The 17,500-nt window shown below is 39.6% G+C and overlaps 1 protein-coding gene across 4 annotated transcripts in view; it reads right to left on the reverse strand.

Annotated features, from left to right (window-relative positions):
• Positions 1-17,500, reverse strand: part of cadm1a (cell adhesion molecule 1a) — an 817,394-nt gene that overhangs the window by 126,864 nt on the left and 673,030 nt on the right. For all 4 annotated transcript variants that reach the window (XM_061962826.2, XM_061962825.2, XM_061962824.2 and 1 more), the window contains exon 5: positions 15,726-15,863. In XM_061962826.2, the coding sequence (XP_061818810.2) occupies positions 15,726-15,863 (138 nt within the window). The remainder of the gene's footprint in view (positions 1-15,725; positions 15,864-17,500) is intronic.

Below are 17,500 nucleotides of genomic sequence, written 5' to 3' on the forward strand. Positions count from 1 at the left end.
GCAGTCATGCAGTGACCAAATATGTCTGATTAGCACTCCACACAAGTCAATAACATCAACAAAACTCACCTTTCATGCACAACGTTAAAAGTTTGGTGGACAAAATGAGACAGAAAAAGAAGTGGCATAAAACACGTCCTAGAAAGTTATACATGTAAACAAACCTACGGTGAGTTCAAGGACCGCCAAAATTAGTAGGACAAAACGGGGCTCGCCAAATACTGGAATCAGTGAAGCATGTTTAATATAAACAGTGTGCTTTATAACAATTAGGGAGGTTTGTGTCATGTTTGTCCTCCTACAGAAACCATATTAAAACAAAAAATAGATTGTTTTCCCCTCATCTTTTTCCATTTTTCATACATTTCTGAAAAAGCTCCAGAGAGCCACTAGGGCGGCGCTAAACGGCTCTAGAGCCGCGGGTTGCCGACCCCTGCCCTAGGATGAGTCCGTCAAAATGTGACCTCTGGTTTTGGCCCAAAATAGCCGACTTCCTGATTGTTTGAGCACGTGTTGCTTTGTTGGGTCTGCTCCGGTCTCTGACCATGGAACACCGCAGAGGCCACCACAGTGTATATGTTTTTTTTTTTTTGTTTTGTTTTACTTTTGTAGCAGTAGGTGAAATGGCACTGCTGGAGTGGCAGCTGGTTGCATCAGCTCTGCTCTTTTAATGTCCTTTGACGTTTCCCTCTTACACACATGTTTATGTGTGCTATGGCTATGAGGTTTTTTTCCCCCTTGGCCTCAGTCTGGACCCCCTCTCCATAAGCCCAGGTTTAAACCGATTTTTTTTCTCCCCCCCAACCCCCATTGTTTACCTGTATCTCCCCTTTTTTGTAAGGGGCGCCGGAAGTTGGCAGACCCATCCGCGATACTGTTCTGTCTCCCCGTAATGTTTGTCTGCACTTGAATGGGATTGTGCGGAAAATCTTAATTTCCCCTCGGGGATTAATAAAGAACTTCTTCTGATTCTAAAGAGGTCAAATTTGGTACCACGCCGTCCTTGGAAGGAAATAATGCAAGAAGATGTTAAGGATTGTGACTGAAAGCGCTGGAAGAATAGAGGTGAGTTTGCCAAGAAAGTACCGCAAGATAAAAAATAAAAAAAATCTTAATATGAACAGCTGCAGCCATCAGCTCACAGCTGAGTTGTAAAGAGTGCACCGAAAGTGTACCCACTTCCACCTAGCACCCACCCACCCCCTGCAGCTTCGCTACTGTCACCTCGGTGACAGCTGCCTCTTTGGATGCCGGGAAGGCAAACCTGTGTGATGTGCCGGGTGTAAAAGGAGAGGTTATAATGAATACGCGCCTCTGGAGGCTTCACAGGCGTGCAACCACCTGACACAGAGACCTGAAGGTGACTGCTTCAAATCAGGAATGTCTTTGAAAGTGAGCTGCAGAGGAGCTCGCTACTCCTTGACTTGATTGTGAATACTCGATGAAAGACGCCTGTGTTTCACTGGCACTGTTGTATTTACTTTGATTTGGTCTGTCCAAACTCTGGTGCGTACCATGTACCCTTTGTTGTATGGTGTCCCACAAAAGAACCTCTATTTTAGAGAATAACATAGGGGCTCTAGAACACTGTCCTGTGGGACACCACTACCAAATTGTTGTATGGTGTCCCACAAAAGAGCCTCTATTTTAGAGAATAATATAGGGGCTCTAGATCACTGTCCTGTGGGACACCACTACCAAATCGTATGGTGTTCCACAAAAGAGTCTCTATTTTAGAGAATAATACAGGGGTTCTAGAACGCTGTCCTGTGGGTGACCACTACCAAATTGTTGAATGGTGTCCCACACAAGATTTTAGAGAATAATATAGGGGCTCTAGAACTCTGTCCTGTGGGAAACAGCTACCAAATTGTTGCATGGTGTCCCACAGAAGGTTTTAGAGAATAATATAGGGGCTCTAGAACTCTGTCCTGTGGGAAACAGCTACCAAATTGTTGCATGGTGTCCCACAGAAGGTTTTAGAGAATAATATAGGGGCTCTGGAACACTGTCCTGTGGGACAACACTACCAAATTGTTGTATGGCGTCCCACAAAAGAGCCTCTATTTTAGAAAATAATATGGGGGCTCTAGAACACTGTCCTGTGGGTGACCATTACCAAATTGTTGTATGGTGTCCCACACAAGATTTTAGAGAATAATATAGGGGCTCTAAAACTCTGTCCTGTGGGACACCACTAACAAATTGTTGTATGGTGTCCCACAAAAGAGCCTCTATTTTAGAGAATAATATGGGGGATCTAGAACACTGTCCTGTGGGTGACCATTACCAAATTGTTGTATGGTGTCCCACACAAGTTTTTAGAGAATAATATAGGGGCTCTAGAATGCTGTCCAGTGGGTGACCATTACCAAATTGTTGCATGTGTCCCACACAAGATTTTAGAGAATAATATAGGGGCTCTAAAACTCTGTCCTGTGGGACACCACTACCAAATTGTTGCATGGTGTCCCACAGAAGGTTTTAGAGAATAATATAGGGGCTCTGGAACACTGTCCTGTGGGAAACCACTACCGAATTGTTGTATGGTGTTCCCACAGAAGGTTTTAGAAAATAATATAGGGGCTCTGGAACACTGTCCTGTGGGACACCACTACCAAATTGTTGCATGGTGTCCCACAGAAGGTTTTAGAAAATAATATAGGGGCTCTGGAACACTGTCCTGTGGGACACCACTACCAAATTGTTGTATGGTGTTCTACACAGGATTTCAGAGAATAATATAGGGGCTCTAGAACACTGTCCTGTGGGAAACCACTACCAAATTGTTGTATGGTGTCTCGCAAAAGAGCCTCTATTTTAGAGAATAATATAGTTGTATGGTGTCCCACAGAAGGTTTTAGAGAATAATATAGGGACTCTGGAACACTGTCCTGTGGGACACCACTACCAAATTGTTGTATGGGGTCCCACACACGTTTTTAGAAGATTATATAGGGGCTCTAGGACACTGTCCTGTGGGACACCACTACCAAATTGTTGTATGGTGTCCCACACAAGAGCCTCTATTTTAGAGAATAATATAGGGGCTCTAGAACACTGACTTGTGGGACACTACTACCAAATTGGTGTATGGTGTCCCACACAATATTTTAGAGATTAATATAGGGGCTCTAGAACTCTGTCCGGTGCGACACCACTACCAAATTGTTGCATGGTGTCCCACACAAGAACCTTTATTTTAGAGAATAATATAGGAGCTCTAGAACACTGTCCTGTGGGACACCACTACCAAATTGTTGTATGGTGTCCCACAGAAGGTTTTAGAGAATATTATAGGGGCTCTGGAACACTGTCCTGTGGGACAACACTAACAAATTGTTGTATGGTGTCCCACAGAAGAGCCTCTATTTTAGAGAATACTATAGGAGTTCTAGAACGCTGTCCTGTGGGTGACATCTTAAATGGGATTGTGCTGAAAATCTCAATTTCCCCTCAGGGATTAATAAAGTTCTTCTGAATCTGAATCTGAATGAATTGACAGTTCAAATCTGTATGTGCCATCTTTTGTACTCAAACTATATGGTTTCAATATGCATCCATCCATTCTTTCATTAGGCTGAGAGGCGGGACCCGCCCTGGATTTATCACAAAATAGGCCCACAGCAGAAGGTCTACCAGACAGTTGTATGGTGTCTGTGGAGAATACATATATTTTTAAGAGTTATTTCTTTATTCATAATCATGTTTAAAGCAGCTAACATTTTCCCATGTGTCCACTTTGTGCTTTCTCCTTTTTGTTCGCTAGTAGACTCTGTGCTTTACCTTGAAGGCGCTGGAATGTATATTGGGAGTATAATGTACTCCCTTTTTACCTTATCAGTTTAGAACAATAAGGCTGTATTTCTTTCTCGGCGGGAGGGGGCTGTTTTTGTACCTAATAAGCTGACTCTTTCCGTTTGTTTTTTAGACCGCTTCTTGATGCCGCTATTAACACATTGTAAGGCTGGTCTCCTAAAGCTTTAGAAAAACTTGGTAATATTGCTATTCTGTCTTGATGGTCCTTCTTACTCAACATACACTATATTGCCAAAAGTATTTGGCCACCTGCCTTGACTCACATATGAACTTGAAGTGCCATCCCCATTCCTAACCCATAGGGTTCAATATGATTAGAATCAGAATAGTTTTTATTGCCATTGTTTGAGAACGGGTTCACAAACTAGGAATTTTACTTGGTGCAATTGTGCAACATAAAACACAGGATATAATAACATGAGCTGTAACTGAGCTACCAGATCTTGTTATTGTTCATGTGCCTGATGACCGGAGGGGAAAAAACTGTTCAGGTGGTGGGAGGTGTGGGTCTGGATGGACTGTAGTCTCCTGCCTGAGAGGAGAGGGGAGACTAGTTTGTGTCCAGGGTGAGACGAGTCAGCTGTGATCCGACCCACACTCCTCCTGGTCCTGGAGGAGAACAGGTCCTGGAGGGATGGAAGTTTGCAGCCAATAACCTTCTCAGCAGCACGTACGATGCGCTGCAGTCGATGCTTGTCTCGGACTGTGGCGCCAGGGAACCACACGGTGATGGAGGAAGTGAGGATGGACTCTATGAGGGCTGAGTAGAACTGCACCAGCATCGATGTCGGTCCACCTTTTGCAGCTATTACGGCTTCAACTCTTTTGGGAAGGCTGTCCACAAGGTTGCGGAGTGTGTTTATAGGAATTTTTTTTACCATTCTTCCAGAAGCGCATTGGTGAATGTTGGTCGAGAAGGCTTGGCTTTCAAGCATACTTGCCAACCCTCCCGAATTTTCCGGGAGACTCCCGAAATTCAGCGCCTTTCCCGAAAACCTCCCGGGACAAATATTCTCCCGAAAATCTCCCGATTTTCAGCCGGAGCTGGAAGCCACGCCCCCTCCAGCTCCATGCGGACCTGAGTGAGGACAGCCTTTTTTCATGACGGGAGGACAACAGGGTGACAAGAACTAAATCATCCAGACTAGAGATAAATTGTAGTATTATGTTTATTTTACCTAAAAATAAATATATTTATTAATTAAAAAAAAAAAAACTAAATACATTTTTACTATATTTTGCTAAAAACATCAAAATTAATTGTATTTTTATATGTATTTTTTCGTGACTCCTTATTACATCCAGCCATAGAATTATACATTAAAATAAACATATTTCAAATAATTGATTTTAAATTATCATAATAATTCATTTAAAATGACCATATTTAATTATTAAAATAATTGCTTGTTTATCAACAACTTTAGCATTTTATTCATTACATTTTGAAACTCTCAGAAGCCAAGTTATGTTATATTCCTTAATATTTATTTATGCAAGTTTGAAGTATCAATTATTTATCTAAACACAGTTTTGTTTGCATATTTTCAGGATATATATATATATATATATATATATATATATATATATATATATATATATATATATATATATATATATATATATATATATATATGAAATACTTGATTTGGTGAATTCTAGCTGTCAATATACTCCTCCCCTCTTAACCACGCCCCCAACCACGCCCCACCCCACCCCCGACCACGCCCCCACCCTCCACCTCCCGAAATCGGAGGTCTCAAGGTTGGCAAGTATGCTCTCAAGTCTCTGTTCTAATTCATCCCAAAGGTGTTCTATCGGGTTCGGGTCAGGACTCTGTGCAGGCCAGTCAAGTTCACCCACACCAGACTCTGTCATCCATGTCTTTATGGACCTTGCTTTGTGCACTGGTGCACTGTCATGTTGGAAGAGGAAGGGGCCCGCTCCAAACTGTTCCCACAAGGTTGGGAGCATGGAATTGTCCAAAATGTTTTGGTGCTTGATTTTATACACCTGTGGTGATGAGGACACCTGATTCTGATCATTTGGATGGAAGGCCAAACACTTTTGGCAATATAGTGTATACGTCATCCGAAAGAATTTGGGATTGACCGGTGACTTTTGACCAGATGAGGTGGTTCGGGCATCTGGTCAGGATGCCACCCGAGCGCCTCCCTAGGGAGGTGTTTAGGGCACTTCCGACCGGTAGGAGGCCACGGGGAAGACCCAGGACACGTTGGGGAGACTATGTCTCCCGGCTGGCCTGGGAACGCCTCGGGATCCCCCGGGAGGAGCTGGACAAAGTGGCTGGGGAGAGGGAAGTCTGGGCTTCCCTACTTAGGCTGCTGCCCCCGCGACCCGACCTCGGATAAGCGGAAGAGGATGGATGGATGGATGGATGGACAGTGACTTTTATTCCCTGAGAGGAAGACTGGTCCGACGCAACATGTCCCACAGAGCACAGTTGGAGAAACCCAACATTGTTCACTTTTTGGTCCTTCTTTACACATCCACACCCGGGACTTGGCAGCACAGAAGCGGACATTCTCTCTCTTGGCCTGGGGCTGAAAGGTCAGCTCACTTCAAGTCTGCTCGCATTTGGCGTTAAAAAAAAAAAGAAGGCACAAATGTGAGCCGAGCAGTTCCTAACACAGCAGACGCAGGGTCATATTTAACCTTTAAGTCAACTTCTGAAGTCCTTCTTCTGTCCTTTCATCCACTGAGGCAAAGCCTTGCGTGGAAAAAAGAGGTTTACTTCAAAAAAAAAGAAGATATCTCTGTCTCCACTTTGCTTAAATATTCTTTCTTTAGAGTCAACTAATTGAACCAGCCTGTGGTTGTCTCCTACCACGGGAGGCTAATGGCCGCTCTAGTCCCTGTCACTCACTCAAACGCCGCCCCCCCCTGGTGGCTTTTTCCCTTTTATTCCTATCTGTCGCTCCTTCGCAGGAGAACAGAGAAAAATGACCCGCATTGTTTGATCCTGCGCTGCCCGGGCTCCCGTTGCCGTGCCAGCTTTGGCGAGACGGTGATATCAGTGGCGAGCACATGTTAATAAATCACTAAACACGGCGGATGAGAGGGATAGGAAAGATGAGGCGGGGGAGATAAGGAGACATCTTCGGAGAGATGCTCGGGTTCGCCGTAGTGGGCTCTGCAGCTGCAACCTTTAGATCAACAGATACCGACCTCGTATCCACTTTTATGTCCTTTGCAACCACTAAAAAAACAACAACTAAAAATTCTACTGAAAATAAGCAAAACGAAATAAATAAAATCCAAGTTTTTTGTATATTTTCAGTCTATTTTCGTATTATCAAAAACATTGGTGTACATTTGTAGCAGTGACGTGCGGTGAGGTTGATGGCTGGTGAGGCACTGACTTCATCACAGTCACATTTACAAACATATGAACCCTAAAGAGTATCTTATTCACCATTTGATTGGCAGCAGTTAACGGGTTATGTTTAAAAGCTCATACCAGCATTCTACCCTGCTTGGCACTCAGCATCAAGGCTTGGAATTGGGGGTTAAATCACCAAAAATGATTCCCGGGCGCGGCGCCGCTGCTGCCCACTGCTCCCCTCACCTCCCAGGGGGTGAACAAGGGGATGGGTCAAATGCAGAGGACACATTTCATTACACCTAGTGTGTGTGTGACAATCATTGCTACTTTAACTTAACTTTAACTTTACACATACAAACTGTAGCACACAAAAAAGCACATTTAATTTAAAAAAACTTTATTATGGTCTTACCTTTACTTATAAATTAAGTCCATGCGCCACAACTAAAGCCCTCACTTCAACTTTCCACGTGCAAGATTGAATCTATTTAAAAAAGTGTAACCGAGGGTTTATAAATGTCGCCTATACTGTATGAAACTACAAAATAACAAACACGGAGGCTCCAGTTTACACGAGGACCACTTTATTTACCTTCTTTCAAAAACTTCCGCTCCACTCCAACGTGTCGTCACTTCCGCTCTTAGCGCCTTCAAAATAAGAGCTCAAGGCATATACTGTATAACAGCGCATAACAGGAACTTAACATCACAAAGAGGAAAGCCCATAAAAATAGGTTACAAAAGTTATTTAATAAGAAGCCAAAAAGTGCAAAAACAATAATGTTCGTGTTGGAGGAGTTGTGAATTAGGTACACCTGCAGACTGCAGGTGTACCTAATGTTGTGGCCCTGCAGTCATTCACAACTCCTCCAACACCAACATTATTGTTTTTGCACTTTTTGGCTTCTTATGAAATAACTTTTTTAAATAGATTCAATCTTGCACGTGGAAAGTTTAAGTGTGGGCTTTAGTTGATATAACACTCCCGTCAGCGGTTGCCTTGCATTCTACGGCGGGGGTGCAGGAGGCGAGCCTCAGCCAGTGCGTCTTTTGCAGCCGTTTTATGATCGCTCAGCACAAGAAATACGTTACACACATACAGTTGTTGACAAAATACACTGTACATTATATACCTCAGCTAACTAAACTATGGAAATGTATTATATAATTCATATAGCAATACAGTCTCACTGCACAGCAGGCCAGCAGTTAGCCGAGTCATTGCGCAATCCATGGTGAGGCACTGAGTGACGTGCCTCAACTGGCTGCTGTTCACCGCACCGTCTCTTCTCAGTATTTGAACGGCAAATGTGAAAATTCAGCGATTTTAAATAAAAATAATCTAAAACGGGTGAAGTTAAATGGAAAATAACTTTATAGTATAATCACTGGATACATATAACAATTTAATTAAAAAAAAAAAATTTTACATTTTTTTTCTTTCCATGATGGCAGGTGAGGCCCCGCCTCACCTGCCTCTAGTGACTGCACGTCACTGATTTGTACATGCCATTACAAACTGCAATGTTACTGCGTGGAAAGCCCACGCACTGTGACTTGTGGTTAGAGTGTCCGCCTAGATCGGTAGGTCGTGAGTTCAAACCCCGGCCGAGTCATACCAAAGACTATAAAAATGGGACTCATTACCTCCCTGCTTGGCACTCAGCATCAAGGGTTGGAATTGGGGGTTAAATCACCAAAAATGATTCCCGGGCGCGGCCACCGCTGCTGCTCACTACTCCCCTCACCTCCCAGGGGGTGATCAACGGCATAGTTTAGGCATAGTTTATTATTCTTCGGTCAATGGTCAACAAAATAAACAAACAGTTGTACATTCATAGATTGAAAATGAAGATGTTGCAGACCGAAAGGGTTTAGGCTGAAGTTGAACACTTATTGCGCCTAAGGGTGATGGGTCAAATGCGAGACAATGGTGCACTGTTAACCATAACAACTTTCAGAATGAGTGAGCCATGACAAAAGTTAAAGTACCTATGATAGTCACACACACACTAGGTGTGGTGAAATGATTCGCTGCATTTGACCCATCACCCTTGATCACCCCCTGGGAGGTGAGGGGAGCAGTGAGCAGCAGCGGTGGCCGCGCCCGGGAATTGTTATTGTAAGAGCGAACGCTGAGGAACTCTTTTTCTACCGTGTCTGCATATTACTTACACATACAAAGTCTACAAAGCGGAAAAAAGCGCATCCAAAAAGTATACAATAATAAACGTGTCCGGATCATTCAACCTGCTGCGTCATGAGCCTAATGAATTATTGCGGCCACTGGGTGTCGACAAAAAAAAAAAAAAAAAAAAAAATTACCACTCCACTTCAAGTTAAAAACAACATGGCGTATTTTCCGGACCATATGGCGCACCGGGTTATAAGGCGCACTGCCGATGAGCGGTTCTAGTCAGGTATAATTTTATGCAAATAGGCGCAACAAAGGGGTCATATTATTTTTTTCTAAATGTAAATCACTTCCTTGTGGTCTACATAACATGTGATGGTAGTTCTTTGGTCAAAATGTTGCATAGATGATGTTTTACACATCATCTTCAAGCTGCTTTCTGACAGTCGCTTCAGGATGCGCCGTTTTGTGGGCGGTCTTATTTACGTGGCTCACCTTCGGCAGCGTCTTCTCCCCGTCATCTTTGTTGTAGCGGTGTAGCGTGCAAGGACGCGAGGAAAGAAGTGTCAAAAGATGGAGCTAACCGTTTTAATGACATTCAGACTTTACTTCAATTATAATATATATATATATATATATATATATATATATATATATATATATATATATATATATATATATATATATATATATATATATATATATATATATATGTATCTGTTTATATTTTGTTTTAGTTCTGATTATTATTATTATTAATGTATTATTATTTCCTTTTTTTTTTTTTTTTCTTAATACATATGTTTCACTTCCATGATGTCCTGGGATATAAAAAGGAAAAAAAGTGAGTTTTCAAGCTTCTTTTCAAAATAGCCATTTCAAAATAAGACCCAATTCCCGTATCGAACCGTGCTATTTGTGGTGCATTTGTTCTCGCACTGCGGGACTCTCACACACCGGCCCACGTCTCGTCGGTTTGCGGGCTTCGGCAGAGCAATATCACTTTCCATTCCGGTCAAACAAAAGCGGAGCCACTCGACCCCATCAAGAGACAACATAGAGAGCTAGCGACGGACGCTAACGCCGCGCCGATGTCAATGACTTGACCCGAGTCTGTGGCGTTGTATTTGCTTTTTGAAAACAAAACAAAACAATAAAAAAAAACACGGTGGCCATGAGTTCGTTCCGGGACATTCTATCTTTTTTTTGTGTGTGAGTGGGAAGAGGTGTGCGTTTAAGTGCCGTCGGGTGTTGTTATCGCGCTGTGGTGAGAAATGGCAATTTGTACAAAGAGCAGCGATTCTGTGGATGGCAATCCATTTCCCTGCGACAAGAGTGAGGACGCAGAAAAAACAGCAGAAAGAAGAGGAGGGTCGAGGAGCGTTTAGCCAGTTAGTCACTGAAGTAGCATTGTTTGAAGAGATGGGGCACGGACAAAAACTGGGAACGAAAGCACAAAAACACAATTTGAATTTTTTTTTTTTTTTTTGTCCGCACAAAATGCTTTGTAGGTCTTTTTTTTCCCCAGTAGGAACTCGATTTAACTTTAAGCATTGACAAAAGACTAGAGGAGCTCTGGCATATGACAGTTTGTCCCACATGATTCTGTCCAGTAGTTAAGTTAAAGTTAAAGTTAAAGTTAAAGTACAAACCCCGTTTCCATATGACTTGGGAAATTGTGTTAGATGTAAATATAAACGGAATACAATGATTTGCAAATCCTTTTCAAGCCATATTCAATTGAATGCACTAAAAAGACAAGATATTTGATGTTCAAACTCATAAAATGTATATATTTTTTGCAAATATATATATATAAATATATATATATATATATATATATATATATATATATATATATATATATATATACATATATATATATATATATATATATATATATGTATATATATACATATATATACACATATATACACACACACACATATATATATATATATATACATACATATATATATATATATATATACATACATATATATACATACATACATACATACACATACATATATATATATATACACACACATACATACATATATATATATATATATATATATATATATATATATATATATATATATATATATATATATATATATATGTCTTAATAAGGTTATCCAAAAAATAGTGCTCGATACCGTAGTAGAGCGCAATATATGTATGTGTGGGAAAAAAATCACAAGACTACTTCATCTCTACAGGCCTGTTTCATGAGGGGGGGTTCCCTCAATCATCAGGAGATTTTAATGGGAGCGTTCACATACCATGGTTTATATAGGGCACAGAGTGGGTGGGTACAGGCTGGCGTAGGGGCGTGGTGATTGGCTCATGTGTTACCGAGGAGGTGTTTCCGTCTGTGGCGGAATGCTGTTACAATTTCGCTGCGCTTGTTGAGGGATGACAGGTCTGGACGGTAAATAATAAACAGTTTCTCTTTCAAGCATAGGTTGCATCTTTTATTACCACTATTGTAAGGTGTGCTGGATGCAAGAATTTGCCATGTTATTGAATATTCAACATTATTGTCTTTGAGGTCCCAAATGTGTTTGCTGAGTTCTGTGGTATTCCGCAGGTTTTGGTTCCTGAAAGAAGCCTTGTGATTGTTCCATCTGGTTTTGAATTCTCCCTCAGTTAATCCTACATATGTGTCGGATGTGTTAATGTCCTTGCGTGTTACCTTAGATTGGTAGACAACTGATGTTTGTAAGCACCCCCCGTTGAGAGGGCAATCAGGTTTCTTTCGACAGTTACAGCCTTTGTTGGTTTTGGAGTCGCTCTGTCCGGGGGCCGACGGCTTATTTGCAATTGTTTTGTTGTGGTTTGAGATGATTTGTCGTATATTGTTCATACAGCTGTAGCTCAATTTAATGTTGTTCTTGTATAAATAAAGTTGATTTGATTTGATTTGATTTGAATACTTTTCTTAGGGTGTTGTCTTTGGGAAAGTGTTTGTCAATCAGATTGAGGAATTTGTGTCCAATGTTAGTTGAGACGTTTTTGCTGTATGGGGGGTTGTACCAGATGATGTCGTTTCGTTTTCTGTTCTTTTTTGGCTGGTTTCCTGGCGTGGGTTCATAGGTGAGGGTGAAATTGTATACGCTTTCATCAAGGGCTTTTTGGTACGGGGGGGTTGCTTGGTCAAATTCGGCTTTGCTAGATGACAGCATCGATAGCCTTTTATTAATTCCGGTAGGTATTCTTTTCGTGGTGGTGGGTGGGTATATATATTTTTTTTTTTGCTTTAGTTTATGCTTTATACTTTAGAAGTGTTAAATTGTTTTGCTTTTCACTTTGGATGTGTAAGCTAATTGCCCAATATTCAAGTGTAACTCCACTTCATCATCAGTCCTCTGTTCCTCACTTTGACTCTTTTTTTTTTTTTTTTAAACTTCCTCAGGCTTTTATTTGACTAATAATGCCACAAGAACACACACATGGTCTTAGATCAGTGTTTTTCAACCACTGTGCCGCGGCACACTAGTGTGCCGTGAGATACTGTCTGGTGTGCCGTGGGAGATGATCTAATTTCACCTATTTGGGTTAAAAATATTTTTTTGCAAACCAGTAATTATAGTCTGCAAATGATGTGTTGTTGTTGAGTGTCGGTGCTGTCTAGAGCGCGGCAGAGTAACCGTGTAATACTCTTCCATATCAGTAGGAGGCAGGATGCAGGTAAAAAGGGATCTAATGCTTAAACAAAAAATAAACAAAAGGTGAGTGCCCCTAAGAAAAGGCATTGAAGCTTAGGGAAGGCTATGCAGAACGAAACTAAAACTGAACTGGCTGCAAAGTAAAAATAAAAACAGAATGCTGGACGACAGCAAAGACTTACTGTGGAGCAAAGACGGCGTCCACAAAGTACATCCGAACGTGACATGACAATCAACAATGTCCCCACAAAGAAGGATAAAAACAACTAAAATCTTCTTGATTGCTAAAACAAAGTAGATATCGCTCAAAGGAAGACATGAAACTGCTACAGGAAAATACCAAAAAAAGAGAAAAAACCATTAAAATAGGAGCGCAAGACAAGAACTAAAACACTACACACAGGAAAACAGCAATAAACTCCAAATAAATCAGGGGGTGATGTGACAGGTGTTGACAGTACACATACTTTGAGACAAGAGCTATATTGATGCATGCTTGGTTATGTTTTAAAGCATACTTGCCAACCCTCCCGGATTTTCCGGGAGACTCCCGAAATTCAGCGCCTCTCCCGAAAACCTCCCGGGACAAATTTTCTCCCGAAAATCTCCCGAAATTCAGGCGGAGCTGGAGGCCACGCCCCCTCCAGCTCCATGCGGACCTGAGTGACGTGTTGACAGCCTGTTCTCACGTCCGCTTTCCCACAATATAAACAGCTAATGATGGAGGGCGAGTTCTTGGTTTCTTATGTGGGTTCATTGTTAGGCAGTTTCATTAACGTCCTCCCAGCGCGGCAACAACACACAACAACAGCAGTCAAGTTTTCGTCCCCCGTCTGCCGTAAACAGCAATGTTGTGACACTTTTAAACAGGACAATACTGCCATCTACTGTACATGCATATGTGACCCACCCGTAATGTGTCACATTTTTGTGTTGATTTATTTATTTTATTTTGTGGTTTGAATTCGTTTTTGGAGCTGTCATTACACATTTATCAGTATTCACATTGGTCAGTAGGGGGCAGTAGGGCGTTTCTTCCCAATTGAATGCTATCACCTGCAGACCGGAAGTGTCTTGTCATTCTGATGAGCGCGACCAATCTGTGAACAATTGAAACGTCCTGTGTGCTTTTTCCTCCTGTATAACAGGTTAGTTTTGGTGAATCAACTCACTGAATAATATCCATGTGATCTTTATAAGTTTAAGTACACATTCTGATGGTGGAGCCTAACTCTAAAGTGTTTGTGAGTTGTAGTTTGTATATGTGAATGAATCCAGTGCACAGCTGCAGTAATCAATACAAAAAGGCGACGTGAGTGCGCAATGTTTATATAGGAACTTCTGATCCTAATTCAGACTCCCAAATTAGAGCTCCCGTTTTCTTATTGATTTTATAATGTATATTTGTATAATGTGTGTGTTCTGAAATAGTGACAGAGAATAGAACAAGGATGGACAATTCAACCCTTAACTCAACAATGAGTAGATGAGTGTTATGTGTGTATATGTGTAAATAAATGAACACTGAAATTCAAGTATTTCTTTTATTTATATATATATATATATATATATATATATATATATGTATACATATATATATATATATATATGTAATAATATATATATATAGCTAGAATTCACTGAAAGTATTTCTTATATATATATATCTTAACCACGCCCCCGACCACGCCCCCCGCCCCACCCCCGACCACGCCCCCACCCCCCACCTCCCGAAATCGGAGGTCTCAAGGTTGGCAAGTATGTTTTAAAGTCATATCCAACAATTGCGAGAACGACTTTTTGCTGTCAACCGAGTTTCGTTTTTAATGATGTCAGCTGGTGGTGTGCCTCCGGATTTTTTCAACACAAAAAATGTGCCTTGGCTCAAAAAAGGTTGAAAAACTCTGTCTTAGATAACCACAACGTTTCCAACAGGATTTTTTTTTTTTTTTTTTTTTTTTTTTTTATAGACTGAGATTTTTGGCTCATTTTCCAACATGTCGACCACACAAAAAAAACAAACCATGACATGACATTAAGTCGAGTTACTCCCAGTAGGATACCACGTCTAAAACCATTAAGAATCCAGTCTAATGGGATTGTGTAAGGCGTTTAAAAACTGGCGAGGGGCTCCGAATGACCTTGCAACGCTGCAATATTGAAAAGATAGGCGAATATTCCGGCGGTGAGGTTGGAAGCAGCAAGTTTTCTTTTGATTGGGATCTTTGTTTCAAAGTCCTGACAAAGCTCGCTTGGATGCTCGGGCCTCCGAGGTGGGAAGTGCCTGGCATGGAGCCCGCTCGCCCGCCCGCCCCCAGGAGTTCTGACTTCTCAGGCTTTGATGAGACCGGGAACGCTGTCACGGTGCCAATACGAGCATTGAACACAAAGAACAGCTGAAACTAACAAAAACAATGTTTTGGACCATCATTTGTTTGATGTCATGTAAATACTAAATTCTGGACGTATCGACTTATGCTTCAAAATCTGAGGAAAAACCTCAGACTACGTTTGTGGTCAAGCTAGTAGAACTTATTGCGCAAACCTCAAAAGTGACCGTAAAAGTGTTGAAAGGACTTTTATCCCTTGAGTCTGTTCACCTTAAAGAAAAAAAACAATCCTTCAGAAGCAAAGCCAAACACCTACAAGATGAACTGTGATCTAAAATCTAAAAAAAAAGAAAAAAAAAAGGCTTTCATTTCCAAGAAAAGAGAGAAGGAACAATGGAAGAGTGTGGAAGGAAAACACCGACCTGGCAGCTCCTTATCGCCCTTCATCCATCTGATGGTTGCGGCAGGCTTACTGCTCATGGCGCTGCAGGTCATCTCCGTCTCGTTGCCCTCGCTCAGAACCTCATCGCGGGCATCGATGATGGGGTTGCCTGGAGGAACTGCACCGGGGGAAAATAGGAAGCTATTTTTAGCAAGCGGTGTTTGCCTTCCTGCGATAAACGCGATGGACTATGACGGAGTCCAACAAAGAGTGACTTTTGTTCTAAGGAATCACGGAGGCAATTAGTGGAAGTGAATTATTCAAGACGAGCAGGAACAACGTTTCGGATTTAATTTCACTTTAGTGCAAAGGCATTTTTAATTAGTATCGGTAAATTAAAAAAGTATTATTCATTGAAGAAGAAAACTATTAGCAATGTAAAAAAAATAAAAAATTATATAAACAGCGATGTTTTCAATCCTGACAAAATTAGAAATGATGAAGGCCAATTAGTTGTGTTGTTGTTGTGTTGCAAGTAAAATACAGGAAAGTAAAACCAGAACACTGAGTTTTTAATTCCAATTTGTTTTTAAATACAATTCTAAAATATTGACTTTACATTTAATTTCTTTTAAATTACTAAATACTTGTCATATCAAATTGTATTATTATTAGTTTTGTATTATTTAGTTTAAAAATGTTTTTCTTTATTATATTTGGCATTAATAGTACTATTATATTCAATAACTTCATTTTTTTTCTTTATTATTGTTTATATTATCATTAATAGTAATAATGCAATATTTATGTATTGTTAAGATGATTTATTATTACATTCAGGAAATGATATTTTAGTTAAACAATTTTGTATTTATTGTTGGTAATATTACTATCAACATTATTTGTTATTATTTTTATTACTGTTATTATACATATAGTAAATTAAGGAAATTGCCTTTTTAGTTTAATATTTTTTCTTTATTATTGTTGCCGTTATTATTATTATTATTATTACTACTACTGCTACTACTATTATAATTGTATTTAATAATTTCAAGAAATTGTCCCATTAGTTTAACTTGTTTCTTCTCTATTATTGTTGGGATTATTATTATTATTATTATTATTATTATAATTGTTGGTATTATTAATATTATGATGATATGTTTTTATTATTATTAAATCCGGTTGTATTACTTGTTATTATACATTCAATATTTTCAAGAAATTATTTTAAAATTTAGCAATTTTCTATTTATTATTTTTGGTATTATTATTACTATTATCATCATCATCATATATTCAACAATTTAAAGAAATTGTTCATTTAGTTTAATCATTTTTATTTATTATTGTTGCCGTTATTTTTACTACTATAATTATATCACTCATATTTAATAATTTCAAGAAATTGTCCATTTAGTTTAACTTGTTTGTTCTCTATTATTGTTGGTATTATTATTATTATTATTATTGTTGGTATTATTAATATTATGATTATATGTTTTTATTATTATTAAATCCAGTTGTATTGCTTATTACACATTAAATACTTTCAAGAAAACATTTTTAAATTTAGCAATTTTTTATTTATTATTTTTGTTATTATTATTACTATTATCATCATCATCATCATCATATATTCAACAATTTTAAGAAATTGTCCATTTAGTTTAACTTGTTTCTTCTCTATTATTGTTGGTATTATTATTATTATTATTATTATGATTATATGTTTTTATTATTATTAAATACAGTTTTATTACTAGTTATTATACATTCAATATTTTCAAAAAAATATTTTTAAATTTAGCA

The sequence above is a fragment of the Nerophis lumbriciformis genome, linkage group LG09 (assembly GCF_033978685.3).
Source record: "Nerophis lumbriciformis linkage group LG09, RoL_Nlum_v2.1, whole genome shotgun sequence".
In the NCBI taxonomy this organism is placed as follows: domain Eukaryota; kingdom Metazoa; phylum Chordata; class Actinopteri; order Syngnathiformes; family Syngnathidae; genus Nerophis; species Nerophis lumbriciformis.